Below are 15547 nucleotides of genomic sequence, written 5' to 3' on the forward strand. Positions count from 1 at the left end.
GTGAGCAGTAAAGTGCACATTACCTTGTGAAACACTTTGAAGCAATGTCTGTAGTTCAGGAATAGACTCAGCTTTTTCCCGCAATATGTTAATAAGCTGAGTTGGAACAGAATCTGTCACATCTATTTGCTTTAATCGACCTTCCAGCAGCTTGATCTGAGCCTCTTTTTGAGCGACCTGCATGCCCTGGAGTTGAAAACAATGGAATTTAAAATAATGGAATATAAAAGATTTTAACAATTTTTTTTGAACAACTGAACCTATCTTCGATCATTCAAACAGGCACCAAGACGTTCCAATCTGTTATTTTGTCAGTCCGTATCTACAAATAATGCTGAGGACTAAACTATTACATCAGTACAAAATGAAAATTCCAATTTGAATTTTAGCCAAATTTCAGGAATTATGATGATGTCATTTTGTAGTAGTTTTGCAATGGGTTGTCTTTTTAAACAAATGAACTAAATGAATTTAAAAACTGAGCTGCCCAGTGAAATAGTAATTAATGTCAATCCAAACTTTCAGAGTGGACACCCCTGAAGTGAAGCAATGAACACAGTTGAGAAATTATAGGCGTAGTGCTCTTCATCTTCCACTTCTGATAAATATATTAGGCATACTATTCAGTCGTTCCTGTAAAGCACTCTTCCATATTCAAGTTGCCTAATCGGGTTACCTGTCAATATAGGGACTACTTGCACATCAAAATCCTTCTCCCTGTCTTCAAACTGTGCGTTATTCATTATCTATTTACTGTCAGGAGAAAATATTACATCTTTTAAAATGGCAAAAATTTCTACCTTGGGGAATTAATACTTTAAAGAGCAGATATAAAATGCTACTCTTTATTTATTTATCAAGCACGCAGTATTCCTTTCACCCCCATTTACCTTCATCTGTTACAGACATCAATTTGAGAAACAGTCAGATACCAGTTGATTTTCAATGTGTCACCCACATGTTAGTTTCAGGTGTCCCACTGAATGAAACATCTATGTATGCTCTTAAATTTAATCTTTTGGGATTATAAGTAATTTATCTAAGGCCAGCACAATCTCTGTTATTCTGGGCTCTTTGTTCTTCTGATTAGGTGAGACTCCAACAAAACTCCATTTCCCACAAGATTTACTTTTCAGTTCAGCACACATCACTTTCTGGAAATGAAGGCACCAAAGCTGGTTCAGTCCAATAGTGTGGGCTAGTTGAATGGAAAATCTGCACAGGTGTAATACTGGATGGTTTTATGAAAATGTATCAGATCAGGAATGATAAGAAGGACTGAAATTAGTTGGTTACAACGTAAATACTTTTGGTTAATGACAACTAGAAGATGCTTAACCAAGGTATCTCTATTATACAGAGAAAGGAGATCATTGGGAATCTGTTACCTTGTCAATAGACATTTTAAGGAAGTGATCCAGCAGATGGCGCGCTTCAGCCAAGGAACACGAACTAATGACAACAGATGTGTCTGTTGAATTAATTTCATCCTGCAAGGAACAGTCACAAAGAAATCAATGTAAAACAAATGGATCTTGCCTTGCTGAACTTTGAAGAGGCTCTTGTAAGTCAATGGTAGTTTCCCTACCTCTGGATCGGAAGACCTGAGTTCAATTCTCACCTGCCCTGAAGGCACGTCATAATGTTTCTGAACAAGTTGATTAAAATAACTAAAACTAATGGCTCAGAGACAGTAGGAACTGCTGATGTTGGAGTCTGAGATAACAAGGTGTAGAGTTGGATGAACACAGTGGGTCAGGCAGCATCAGAGGACAGCAAAGCTGACGTTTCGGGACTGGACCCTTCTCCAGAAATGGGGGAGAGGAAGGGGGCTCTGAAATAAATAGGGAGGGGGGAGGGGATGATAGAAGGTGGATAGAGGAACAGATAGGTGGAGAGAAGATGGACAGGTCAAGGAGGCGGGGATGAAACCAGTAAAGGTGAGTGTAGGTACGGAGTTGGGATGAGGGTTGGTCAGTGAAGACTGAGGGATGGGTCGGTGGGAGGGAAGGTGGACAGGTCAAGGAGGTGAGGATGAGGCTAGTAGGTAGGAAGTGGGGTGGGGGTTGGTCAGTGAGGTGGAAGGAGCAGAGAGGTGGGAGAAAAGACAGACAGGTCAAGGAGACCATTGGACTGCAGGGTTCCCATGCGGAATATGAGGCGCTCTTCCTCCAGCCTTCAGGTGGCATCGTTGTGGCACTGGAGGAGGCCCAGAATGGTTCGTTGTGGCACTGGAGGAGGCCCAGGATGGACATGGGTGTCTTTGGCTAGACCAGAATTACTGGCCTTCCGTAGATACCCTTGAGAAGGTGTCAATGTTTTTCATTCAGAGCAGGCTGGCAGTTAGATGGCATACATGATGGTCACCATAATGGCCATTTCACTATAGAGCAGCTGCAACAAATTGGAACACTAACAAGAGCATTTACATCAATCTTCAACTTTCATTTCTCCTCCATTCACACTTTATACTATTGTCCTATTTTGAATTATTCCCATTCAATATCGTGCAAATCTGCACAACAAGCAGCCAACATATCTTTGGACACTTGCAGAGTACCAAATTTCACTTTAGTTAATTGACTCCAGTTACTTTTTCATGCAATCTCACTTCGGCAGGCAACAATCGGGATTTTCCCACATTACAACAGCAACAGAACTTCAAAATTGTGTCATTGGCTATGAAACACTTCAGGATGCTCTGAGGTTGCAGAAAATGGACCTGTAAATGCAAGTCTTGTTTTTCTTCTGTCTGTTATTACTACTTTTCATAAAATAATTGATGGAAGTCAATGAACTCTGCAGTATCGATATGGGTCATTTGTCAGAATTTCTAGTGCTCAGTTTAAAAGTCAAGGGATTTCCAGAGGTGCGACGGCCAGCTGACGTTCCTCATTTCTAGTCATTCGTGGGTAATCCTGAAATAGTTTTTTTTTTAAGGTCAATGCTTTTTAAAAATTTTATGAAATTAATGATTACTCTTTAACAATGCACTCCGTGAAGCACACAGACCTCTTGAAAAGCAATAGGCCATTTGGAACCTGTGACAAAATTCTGAATTAAGTCTGAGACAAATCATGTTTGTACTTCCCAGCCCTCTTTTTTCAGCTTAACCATAAAGTACTAAAAAGATGAAACTGTCAGTGCAAGCTATTAATGAATCTATTCAAAATGATATTGCAACAAGCTCAGCTCTGTTTCAAGTGGTTTACAAAGAGAGGCATCACATTTTAACTCAAAACAGACTATTCAAATAGATATAATATCTCACATTTACCTGAGCTGGACCCTCCTCTGTTCAGACAACTTCTCATTGCCATTTTAAGTCCTGCTTACTCCCATTGCCTCGGTTAATCACAAACCCCTGACAGTAGCCAGAGAATGACTTGCAATGCTCCTCTTCTTGCGCCGCACCATTTCTCCAATGCTCTTACAACTACACTCGGCTCCTTCTCATTTTGCGTCGACATGTTGCCCCGGGTGAAATCACCGAAAGGTACAGTGCTTGTTTTCACAAGTACATTTACAAGCACAACTCTACCTCACTACCATCTCTCTGACTTTCCATTATTTATAAGTTACCAGATTGCTTGTCCAACATGCTGGAGAGATGGTGACATAGAGAAAAAAAGCCACTGATCTAGTAATTCAGAGACCCAGGCTAATACCATTTCACACAACATCTAATATCTCCTTAGGTAGTTCTGCTTCATCTTCATGCTTCATTTCATAATGTTACCTGGAAAGCACTTTGGGATGTTTCATTACATTAAAAGATGCTACAAAAATACGTTGTCGTTTCTTTAATTTCTATATCTATGTTTTTCCACACAACACTGTCTCATGTTAAGAGATAATGGGAACTGCAGATGCTGGAGAATCCAAGATAACAAAGTCTGAGGCTGGATGAACACAACAGGCCAAGCAGCATCTTAGGAGCACAAATAATGACGTTTTGGGCATAGACGCTTCATGAGAGAAGGGGGATGGGGAGAGGGTTCTGGAATAAATAGGGAGAGAGGGGGAGGCGGACTGAAGATGTTCAGAGGAGAAGATAGGTGCAGAGGAGAGAAAGGGTGGGGAGGAAGGGAGGTGATAGATCAGTCTGGGGAGGACGGACAGGTCAAGGAGGTGGGATGAGGTTAGTAGGTAGGAAATTGGGGTACAGCTTGAGGTGGGAGGAGGGGACAGGTGAGAGGAAGAACAGGTTAGGCCGGCGGGGACGAGCTGGGCTGGTTTGGGGATGCAGTGGGGGGAAGGGGAGACTTTGAAGCTGGTGAAATCCACACTGATACCATTAGGCTGCAGGGTTCCCAAGCGGAATATGAGTTGCTGTTCCTGCAACCTACGGGTGGCATCATTGTGGCACTGCAGGAGGCCCAGGATGGACATGTCGTCTGAGGAATGGGAGGGGGGAGTTGAAATGGTTTGCGACTGGGAGATGCAGTTGTTTATTGTGAATTGAGTGGAGGTGTTCTGCAAAGCGGTCCCCAAGCCTCCACTTGGTTTCCCCAATGTAGAGGAAGCCACACCGGGTAAAGCGGATGCAGTATACCACACTGGTGGATGTGCAGGTGGACATCTGCTTGATGTGGAAAGTCATCATGGGACCTGGGGTGGGGTGCGGGAGGTGGTGTGGCGGTGTCCCCCGCACCTCATCCCTTACACCCCACCCCCGCAATCACTGCCAAAACAGAATACCCCTAGGCCTCACAAACCACCCCACCAACCTCTGCATACAACGCATCATCCTCCGGCACTTCCGCCATCTACAATCCGACCCCACCACCCAAGCTATTTTTCCATCCCCGCCCTTGTCTGCCTTCCGGAGAGACCACTCTCTCCGTGACTGCCTTGTTCGCTCCACACTGCCCTCCAACTCCACCACACCCAGCACCTTCCCCTGCAACCGCAGGAAATGCTACACTTGCCCCCACACCTCCTCCCTCTCCCCTATCCCAGGCCCCAAGATGACTTTCCACATCAAGCTGATGTTCACTTGCACATCTGCCAATGTGGTATACTGCATCTGCTGTACCTAGTGTGGCTTCCTCGACATTGGGGAAACCAAGCGGAGGCTTTGGGATCGCTTTGCAGAACACCTACGCTCGGTTCGCAGTAAACAACTGCACCTCCCAGTTGCAAATCCTTTCAACTCAACCTCCCACTTCTCAGACATGTCCATCCTGGGCCTCCTGCAGTGCCATAATGATGCCACCCGAAGGTTGCAGGAACAGCAACTCATATTCCGCTTGGGAACCCTGCGGCCCAATGGTATCAATGTGGATTTCACCAGCTTCAAAATCTCCCCTCCCCTCACTGCATCGCAAAACCAGCCCAGCTCGTCCCCGCCAGCCTAACCTGTTCTTCCTCTCACCTATCCCCTCCTCCCACCTCAAGCTGCACCTCCATTTCCTACCTACTAACCTCATCCCACCCTCTTGACCTGTCCGTCCTCCCCGGACTAACCTATCACCTCCCTACCTCCCCACACATACTATCCTCTGCACCTATCTTCTCCTCTATCCATCTTCAGTCCGCCTCCCCCTCTCTCCCTATTTATTTCAGAATCGTCTCCCCATCCCCCTCTCTGATGAAGGGTCTAGGCCCGAAACGTCACCTTTTGTGCTCCTAAGATGCTGCTTGGCCTGCTGTGTTCATCCAGCTCCACACACTGTCTCATGTTAATATCACTTCAAAACTAAGTTCTCTCCTTTCTTTAGAAGAAGTTGACAAGTCATTTTATGCAACCTCCTCTACCACATGTTTCTCATTCTTTGTCTCTTCTTTCTTCTGAACCTTCTTTCATTGTTACCTGTCTTTGTCATTTCGAGTGATGATGAAGGATTACTCCTGAAACATTAACTTGCCTGTTTGCTCCATTAATAATGATGAATCTGTTGAGTGCCGACAGAATTTTTGATTGCTGTCTTAGATTTTTAGTTTTTATCCTCTTTTTTCACATACATCTTCAATGCAGATACCAGTTTCAGGTACCAAACCAAACATTATACATTCTCTCCATGCTGCAATGTGTTAACTTGATTACCTTGGTCTCCTCTATCTGCATTATGGTAGCCTGGCATTCAAAAATGCTGTCATTTATATAGTCGATATTCGCATTTAAAGCCTCGAGTTCCTCATTTATTTCCTGAATGGACTTATCTTCCGGATTTTCCTTTAGAATCCGTTCCCTTTTCCCAAGGAGCACTTCATGTAGGCCATTTAATTCTTCTCGTTTCTGGAAAAGAAATAGCATTAACGCTTTAAAAAGACGTTAAAAACACTTTAAAAAGATGAAATGCAAGGCAAGAGTATTTCTAGAGTGTTTGTTCATGGAACAGTGAATCAGAAGAAAAAAACAAATTTGAAAATTTGAATTCTAAGGCACTTGATAAAGGCTGAGCCAAATAGTCTTCTCACGACTGAAAGCAGCAGTGAGCATCCTATGGTGCACAAGTGTTGTCAGTTAAAAATGGAAAGTTTTGGGAAGTGTTAAGTGCAAACGTTTGGGAAGTAACTTTGCATGTCTGTGTAATGACTAAATATGAATACCCCAAGCAGGCGATTCATATCCGCTTCTAAGTTCGAAATAGTCATCCTTTGCATCACAATGTCGGATATTCTACATTCCAATGCCTGCCATTTTAGCCGGGCTGTCTTCGAGAAGCCCTCGCCAACTCCCTTTTTCTGATACTTGACTTTTCTGCTGAAAAATAGTCAACAAAGTCAATAAGAAAAAAAAACCTCAGTACCAATACTAAAAGGATATACATTGATTATGTTACTAGTTGGTGTTGTGGATACTGAGACAGTATAATATTTTCACTTACTTTAGAGAAAATACATTTTCTTATATTGCAACTCTTATGTCAACAATAAATAAAGTTTAATGAAATACAGGATAACAAGATGTCGAGCTGGATGAGCACAGCAGACCAGGCAGGCCTACGTTTTGGGTCTGGATACTTCTTCAGAAAACCCTTTTCCAGGGTCCAGGCCTGAAACGTCAGTTTTCCTGCTCCTCTGATGTTGCCTGGTATGCTGTGCTCATCCAGCTCTACACCTTGTTATCTCAGACTTCAGTATCAGCAGTTCCTACTATCTCTTAATGAAATACAGCCCACTGACAGTTGAACTGATGTAGTTGAACTCTTTTCTTCCCCAGTTCACGTGCTTTTTTAAATCTTCCTTTCATGTACATTCCATCAATCCAGTCTGTACCTGGTGTTCTATCCAAAAGACACAGGTGATTGAATCATAGAGATGTACAGTATGGAAACAGCCCCTACGGTCCAACTGGTCGATTCCAACCTAAGTAAAATTGCCAGCATTTGGCCCATATGCTTCTAATCCCTTCCTATTCATGTGCCCACCCAGATGGCTTTTAAATGTTGCAATTGTACCAGCCTCCACCACTTCTTCTGCCAGCTCATTGCAGGCATGCACTACCCTCTGCATGAAAAGGTTGCCCTTTTGTTCACTTATGTATCTTTCCCCTCTCACCTTAAACCTATGCCCTCTAATTTTGGATTCCCCTATCATGGAAAAAAGGCCTTAGCTATTCACCTACAAATCCCTCATGATTTTATAAACATCTATAAGGTCACCCCTTAGCCTCCGATGCTCCAGGGAAAATAGCTCCAGCCTATTCAGTGTCTCCCTGCAGCTCAAACCCTCCAACCCTGGCAACATCCATGCAAATCTTTTCCGCACCTTTTCAAGTTGGACAATGTCTTTCCTAAAGCAAGGAGACCAGAAATGAATGCAGTATTTCAAAAGTGACCGAACTAATGTATCGCACAGCAGCAACATGACATCCCAACTCCAATAGTTAATGCACTGATCAATAAAGCCAAGTGTACCAAATGCCTTCTTCACTATCCTGTCTACCTGGGACTCTGCCTTCAAGGAACAATGGGCCTGCACCTCAAGGTCTCTTTGTTCAACAACACTCCACAGGACCCAACTATTGAGTGTATAAGTCCTGCCTTGATTTGCCTTACCAAAAAGGAAACCCCTCACATTTATCTAAATTAAACTCCATTTGCCCCTCCTCGGCCCATAGGCCCATCTGATCAAGGTCCCATTGTACTCTGAGAAAACCTTCTTCACTATAAACTAGACCACAAATTATGGTGTCATCTGCAAACTTACTAACCGTACCTCCTACGTTCACATCCAAATCATTTATATAATAACAAAAATCAGTGGATCCAGCACCAATCCTTGCAGCACCCCTATGGCCACAGGTCTCTAGTCTAAATAACAAACCTCCACCACTACCCTCTGTCTCCTACCTTCAAGCCAATTTTATACCCAAATGGCTAGTTCTCCCTGGATTCCTTATGATCCAAGCTTGCTATACAGTCTACAGTATGGAACCCTGTTGAACACTTTGCTGAAGCCCATACAGACGATATCCACCACTTTGCCTTCATCACTTTTCTTTGTCCCTTCTTCAGAAACTCAATCAAGTTAGTGAGGCATAATTTCCCACACGCAAAGCCATATTGACTATCCCTAATCAGCCCTTGCCTTTTCAAATACATGTAGAACCTGTGCCTCAGAACCCTTTCCAACAACTCACCCACCACTGACATCAGGTTCACCGGTCTCTAGTATTTCTTGAAGTTAATCAGCTTCCATACCCTTCCCCACAGTTAATATGGACATGAAATACTTGTTCAGTATCTCACCTATCTCTTGCGGTTCCACACATAGAGAAGGTTTAGTTGAACTCTAAGGGGTCCTATTGTCTCCTTAAATACTATTTCACCCCTACAGTATTTGTCGAATCTCTCTGGATTCTCCTTAACCACATTTGCTAAAGCTATCTTATGTTCCCTTTATGCCCTCCTGATTCCCCTCGAGTTTCCTCCCACTGCCCTTCTATTCCGATTCACTTGATCCTACTTGTCTATACCTGTCATTGGCCTTCTCCTTTCCCTTGATCAGATCCTCAATTTCTCTAGTCACCCGGTACTCCCTGCACCTACCAACTTTGCCTTTCACACTAATAGGAAGATACTGCCTCTGGGCTCACTATCTCATTTTTGAAGGCCTCCCACTTTCCAACCACCCCTTTACCTCTGAATACCCTCTCCCAAATAACTTTTGAAAGTTCTTGCCTAATAGCATCAAAAAAAGGCCTTACTCTACTTTAGAAATTTAATTTTTAGATCAGTTCTATCCTTGTCCAGTAGAATGTAATAGGTCAATAAAATATTTTACACTAACCATCTTACGCATGATATCTTCTATGAGCAAAACCAGGAAAAAAATAAACATTATTTTAACATTAAATGAAACTTCCATAGTTTAGAGAGTGAGCTCTGACTGAGCTTTTATTGTAAATTTGGAGCAGTCCTGTGAAATCCTTGGAATGGAATGAATGTATGGAGGAATGCTCTTGAAAAGGGAATGGTACATGGCATCGCAAAGAGTGAAGCTGGATGAACAGAGCAGGCCAAGCAGCACCTCAGGAGCACAAAAGCTGACGTTTCGGGCCTAGACCCTTCATCAGAATAAATAGGGAGAGAGTGGGAGGCGGACCGAAGATGGAGAGAAAAGAAGATAGGTGGAGAGGAGAGTATAGGTGGGGAGGTAGGGAAGGGATAGGTCAGTCCAGGGAAGACGGACAGGTCAAGGAGGCGGGATGGGAAATGGAGGTGCGGCTTGAGAAGTCCGCAGTGATACCATTGGGCTGCAGGGTTCCCAAGCAGAATATGAGTTGCTGTTCCTGCAACCTTCGGGTGGCATCATTGTGGCACTGCAGGCGGCCCATGATGGACATGTCGTCTGAGGAATGGGAGGGGGAGTTAAAATGGTTTGCGACTGGGAGGTGCAGTTGTTTATTGCGAACCAAGCAGAGGGGTTCTGCAAAGCGGTCCCCAAGCCTCCGCTTGGTTTCCCCAATGTAGAGGATGCCACACCGGGTACAATGGATACAATATACCACATTGGCAGATGTGCAGGTGAACATCTGCTTAATATGCAAAGTCATCTTGGGGCCTGGGATGGGGGTGAGGGAGGAGGCGTGGGGGCAAGTGTAGCACTTCCTGCGGCTGCAGGGGAAGGTGCCGGGTGTGGTGGGGTTGGAGGGGAGTGTGGAGCGGACAAGGGAGTCATGGAGACAGTGGTCTCTCCGGAAGGCAGACAAGGGTGGGGATGGAAAAATGTCTTGGGTGTTGGGGTCGGATTGTAGATGGCGGAAGTGTCGGAGGATGATGCGTTGTATCTGGAGGTTGGTGGGGTGGTGTGTGAGAACGGGGGGAATCCTCTTGGGGCGGATGTGGCGGGGGCGGGGTGTGAGGGATGTGTTCCCTGCAGCCCTTTGGTATCAATGTGGACTTCACAAGCTTTAAAATCTCCCCTTCCCCCACCGCATCCCAGAAACAGCCCAGTTTGTCGCCTCCCCCCACTGCATCACAAAACCAGCCCCACTCGTCCCCTCCCCCCAGTGCATCCCAAAACCAGCCCAGCCTGTCTCCGCCTCCCTAACCTGTTCTTCCTCTCACCCATCCCTTCCTCCCACCTCAAGCCGCACCTCCATTTTCCACCTACTAACCTCATCCCACCTCCTTGACCTGTCCGTCTTCCCTGGACTGACCTATCCCCTCCCTACCTCCCCACCTATACTCTCCTCTCCACCTATCTTCTTTTCTCTCCATCTTCGGTCCGCCTCCGCTTCTCTCCCTAATTATTCCAGAACCCTCTCCCCATCCCCCTCTCTGATGAAGGGTCTAGGCCCGAAACGTCAGCTTTTGTGCTCCTGAGATGCTACTTGGCCTGCTGTGTTCATCCAGCTTCACACTTTATTATCTTCGATTCTCCAGCATCTGCAGTTCCCATTATCAATGGTACATTGCGTGTTAGGTTATCTTAGTGTGAAGAGATAGTGTTCTTCCCACATCAGAAAAGTTGCACTAAATCCCTAAAGAGGTTAGTTAAAGTGGAGTATGTTTGAGCAGGTGTACAATAGCACCAAGAAGAAGCTATCTGTAGCTCATTTATAAAAACTGATGTCACAAGTCAATTAAATCTACGACAGTGATGAACAAAGGAACTCTAGGGTATTGCATGAGTTCTGGGATATGTTTGGATACTTTCCAAAAGTTGTTTCAATTTATAACGTTGCACTTAGAGATTAATGGAATTACACTGTACGTTTAAAAATCCTTTCATCGTTATTTTAAGTAAACAGGTTAGTTCATCCCACTTTGGTTTTTTGGCAAAGAAAAATTTGTAGCATGGAATGCTTACAATCCAACATGAGTCAACATTATTAAAACGAAAACAAATAAAAGTGTGATCTATCAAGTCAGGTTCATATCTGGGAATCGACTTGGTTGGTAATACCAGCTGGTATCATAACTCCTTGGTTAAAGAATTAGCAGACTGGAAATTCACAGTAGATATTCAAGACTGAGACAGCCACATTTTGTGTTACTAAGGGAAGCAAGGATTATAGGGAAAAGATGAGAAAGTGGGCTTAAGGATTATTAGATCAACTATGATCTCATTGAATGGCGCAGCAGTTTTGACACGCTGAATATCCTACTTCTGCTCCTGTATCTGGAAGCAAAAGTTGGTGAAAAGTATTAAATATAATCACAGTAATCAATCATATTTAGTCTAAAAACAAAAACAGAGAACATTGAAATTGAAAGGAAGGCTATGCAGTGAAACATGCAGAAGAACTTATTTATAGTGACTGAAAAAAGTCATTATTCTTGTTTAAAAAAAACTATTCATAGTGCTTCTTTTGAAGAGCAATTACAAATGCACTGCTTTTTCAACTTCTGGCAAATCACATTACCTACCTATCATCAGAAGTGACAGTTCATTTTTTAAAATATCCATCTATAACAGCATTTACACACAAAATTCAAGCCACCCTGCCCCGAGTTGTAAAGTTGATTTGTATATTTATGTCCTGAATATAAAATTCTGATGCTATGTAAAGCCAACTAATTAAAACAAATAATTGGGCCGAGGTTTTGAAGAAAAATGCTTTAATGCTTTTACGTTGTTTACCCTCAGATCTCTTCCTTCGCCACCAAACATTTAAAGAGGTCAGATTCACAATAGGACTGAGAATAAGAATGACTCCAATCACTATTATTAAATGTTTTCTACATCCTCTTATTGTGAAACACTGAGCTTATCACATCTCATTATTCCAAAATAGTTTTTCCATTAATAGGAATTCATTGATATTGATTCGGTTACACATTACTTGCTTACCTTGCTGCCCTTGTTCCATTCACTGCAGAAACTGTCTCATTCCAGGCTGCATTTAACTTTCTGTTCCACTGTTTAACAATATTGGAGACGGATTTCGAGGCAGATTCTGGTTCTGAAGATGTGGTACTGGCTGAAAGCTCTGTTCCAGAGTCGAGGACATTCTGCTTCCGGCTTACACGACCAGCGACTCGGTTAGACATTGGTTTGGCTAACCTTCGTAGAGCACTAACCTAAGCAAAACAAAGGAAAAGTTAGGATAATTACAGAAATGATGCAAAATGCAATGAACTATAAATATTGTCTTTTAAAGGACACTACTTCATCACTGATGCCTCTGACACAAATAATTTTATTTTGAAAGGTATTCTATCAATCACTGATGCATATTTTTAAACCCTTGTCGAAGTAAAATCATCTGATTAACGTTCCCATTGATAGCGTAACTTTTTTAAGAATATTTCTCATAATTTCTGCCTTGGGAGATGGAGCTGAGAGCAGTGGCCTAAGCCATCCGAAACATGAGAAAGGGTACTCCAGAGTATGGCAATGAATTACTTTATTTCTGCTACACATCCAAGTAAATTTCTAAAATCCCTTTTGTATACAAGTTAAATTTTCTTTTCCTTTCTTAAAGTTTGCCAGCTAAGGTTTGAAATTGGATCTTTCTCTGTAAACTTCAGTTTCAAGGTCCTCAGCTGGTGGGAACTATAGTTATATGCAAAGAAATCAACATTTCATGGTAGAATAGTGTAATTTTCACAAATACCAACTAAGTAATTGCAATCCTCTGGTAATCAAACAAGAATGGTGGTATTATTTCTCAGTTACTTCGGACTAAGTCAACAAATTTGTGCAGCATAGAAATATTAATACTGGGTCCTTTGGTAGTCTCATTGTTTGAATAGTGTTGGATTGTTCCACTTCCTTCCAACGTTGAGCTTTACAGCCTGTCTACTTTCTAAACACAATGTATTTGTCTGCTATTTTCTGAATACTTTAGTTTGTTTGAATCAGCAGGCTCAATTTAAGAACAATGTTACATCTAATAAATACTTATAAGGATCTTTTATCATAAAAATATTTCAGACAATGCCACAATGCAATAATCACAATGCCGTATAAATGAAAAAAAGCTAGGATGCTGAAAAAGTAAATTAAGATAATGCAAGCAACAGAATAAAATGCTTTGCAGTGGTATAAAGCAAGCAAACAACTATTCTAACTTGCATTCCTCTCATACTGACTCAGCCAGGAAAGAGAATCTGGATTTTTAATAGTAAATTCACACCTCTTGCGTTTTTCTGCGGAGGACAATTTCTTGTTGCCGTTTCTGAGACTCCAAAGCCCTGATCTGGAACTGAAACGAAAATTGATAAAAACAGTCAGCCACTTAAAAGCCATCAGAACTGACTAAAAACATACACTTAACAGCAGATAAAAGATAGTAACCTGCAACATCCCATTTTCCCATTTTAACTTCAATTTGAATCCAGACATTTGGGATCCTCTGAGTCATGCCAGCAGATTGGAAATCCCATCGAAGGATACCCATGAAAAATCAAACTTTTGGATCTGTAACTCAAGATTATCCAAACTTGTTCATGCTTGTCATACTCCACCAAAGTAGAGGAAGGCAACTCTGATGCACAAAATCATAGTTAAGACTGTAACAGTGGTGCAAAATAATCTTGCCCATGTCCTGAATGAGTATGCACCAAGTGACATTTTTAATGCAGATGAAACTGAACTGTAGTACTTTTTTTTACTAAGTTGCACATTAATTGCTCAAAGATAAAAAGTGCACTGGTGTCTTACTGCTGCTGTCTGAGCAAACATGAATGGCAAGAAAAGCTGTTGCATCTCATGATGGAATCTTTTGCAAATATCGATATTACCGATGCAATATGAGGCTGAATGGCCTCCAGCGTTTTTGAGGAACAGTTCAGCAAAGGGGACAGAAATGTATCACCGGAAGAAAAGGAAGAGAAAATGCTGATGACCCTGAGGAGTTGAACAAATATCTGTCTTTTCACAAATCTGTTTCTCTAGCAGAAGCTGCTAAGGGAGACAGATGCTCCAGGAATTCAACCACAGCATGTTAACTTGGAAAACAAGTTTCACTGCAATGACAATTTCATGCGCCTTTCCGAAAGCAGTGCAATATGCAAAGCCAATGCTTTTCAAAACCTTGTAATATAGATAGGTAATTGTAATATATGATAAATGTGTTTTTGTTTGGCTAAAACATGCTTTATGTCAAAACAAAAATCAATCAGGTCACAAAGGTGCTTCCTCGGCTATCTCATAGTTCTGCTCAGTACAAATTTATGGGGCTGTGTCCCTGTGATTCAAATTATCATGATGTCCTGTATTCTTGTTTGATGTAACAGCAATTTAAAATTTTAAAATCTGTAATACCTACAGCATTCTATTTATCTGTCCTTTTCTCCCCACAATCAATGGATTTATTTGATTTTAGTTGATGATTCACTTAATCTAAACAGTTTTTCTCACTGCTCCAAATTAATGTTTTGTAGCCATTTATATAGAAAACATCAGTGTTAGAAATGGGACTCGTCCTTGTCATGTACGAAGCCTGACTGAGTAACAGCCTATTATTGCTGTACTTGTTGCCAAGGCTTTGCTGAAAATAGCTGTGGGAACATGAACAAACTTTATCTAGAGTGGCAAACCACTGCTGGTGATTTTCTTTGCCTTACTGGATCTTAGGTTTGAATTGCCTACTCCCGCTTCCTCATTGTATCTTCCTTGATGGTTACAGTTTGGCCTTTACTTAACATTGTAGCCAATTCCCTTTCCACCAGCCACCTATTAGCAATTTTTGACCTGGTGGTAAACATTAAAATCTGCCCTTGCCTTAGAGTTTTGATGTTGTTACATAGGTGCAGTGTAACCACTTTGGACATCCACTATCAGCATCAAGTGACCTTAAAACAGATTAAATCCAATCTCTGTCGATAACTATTGTGGGGGCTCAGAAGATACTGTGTGCCATTAATAATTCAGTACAGCCAAGGGCGAGGGTTGAAAATTTCACAAGCAGCATTCTCTTGATGCAACAAAGGAAGTTCAATGAAAAACTGAGTGGTATATCTAGCTTCGTGGAGCTAGCTGTCAGTGAAAATCTGAAGTTGTGATTAGGCGTAAATATAAGAGTGAAATTTCCAGAGTCCAAGGGATTGTTGGTCTCAAAACAGGTGGTGATCAACCAGAATGCAAGCAGTTGTCTCTTGAATGGGAGTTTCAAGGCCAGATTTGCAGAAGTGAAAGAACTTTC

General features: G+C 42.2%; 1 protein-coding gene across 5 annotated transcripts in view; it reads right to left on the reverse strand.

Moving 5' to 3' along the window:
- kif21b (kinesin family member 21B) overlaps nucleotides 1-15547 on the reverse strand; it is a 172058-nt gene that overhangs the window by 44732 nt on the left and 111779 nt on the right. For 3 of the 5 annotated variants that reach the window (XR_009447007.1, XR_009447005.1, XM_048553218.2), the window contains exons 17-22: nucleotides 13538-13606; nucleotides 12250-12479; nucleotides 6556-6709; nucleotides 6050-6241; nucleotides 1389-1490; nucleotides 24-186 (exon numbers count right to left, since the gene is read on the reverse strand). Coding sequence is in view for 1 of the 5 variants with exons in the window: in XM_048553218.2 (XP_048409175.1) it covers nucleotides 24-186; nucleotides 1389-1490; nucleotides 6050-6241; nucleotides 6556-6709; nucleotides 12250-12479; nucleotides 13538-13606 (910 nt within the window). In the remaining 4 variants the exon portion in view is untranslated. The remainder of the gene's footprint in view (nucleotides 1-23; nucleotides 187-1388; nucleotides 1491-6049; nucleotides 6242-6555; nucleotides 6710-12249; nucleotides 12480-13537; nucleotides 13607-15547) is intronic. The other 2 variants (XR_009447008.1, XR_009447006.1) reach the window with 1 other exon arrangement.

Source organism: Stegostoma tigrinum, chromosome 21 (assembly GCF_030684315.1).
Source record: "Stegostoma tigrinum isolate sSteTig4 chromosome 21, sSteTig4.hap1, whole genome shotgun sequence".
Lineage (NCBI taxonomy): Eukaryota > Metazoa > Chordata > Chondrichthyes > Orectolobiformes > Stegostomatidae > Stegostoma > Stegostoma tigrinum.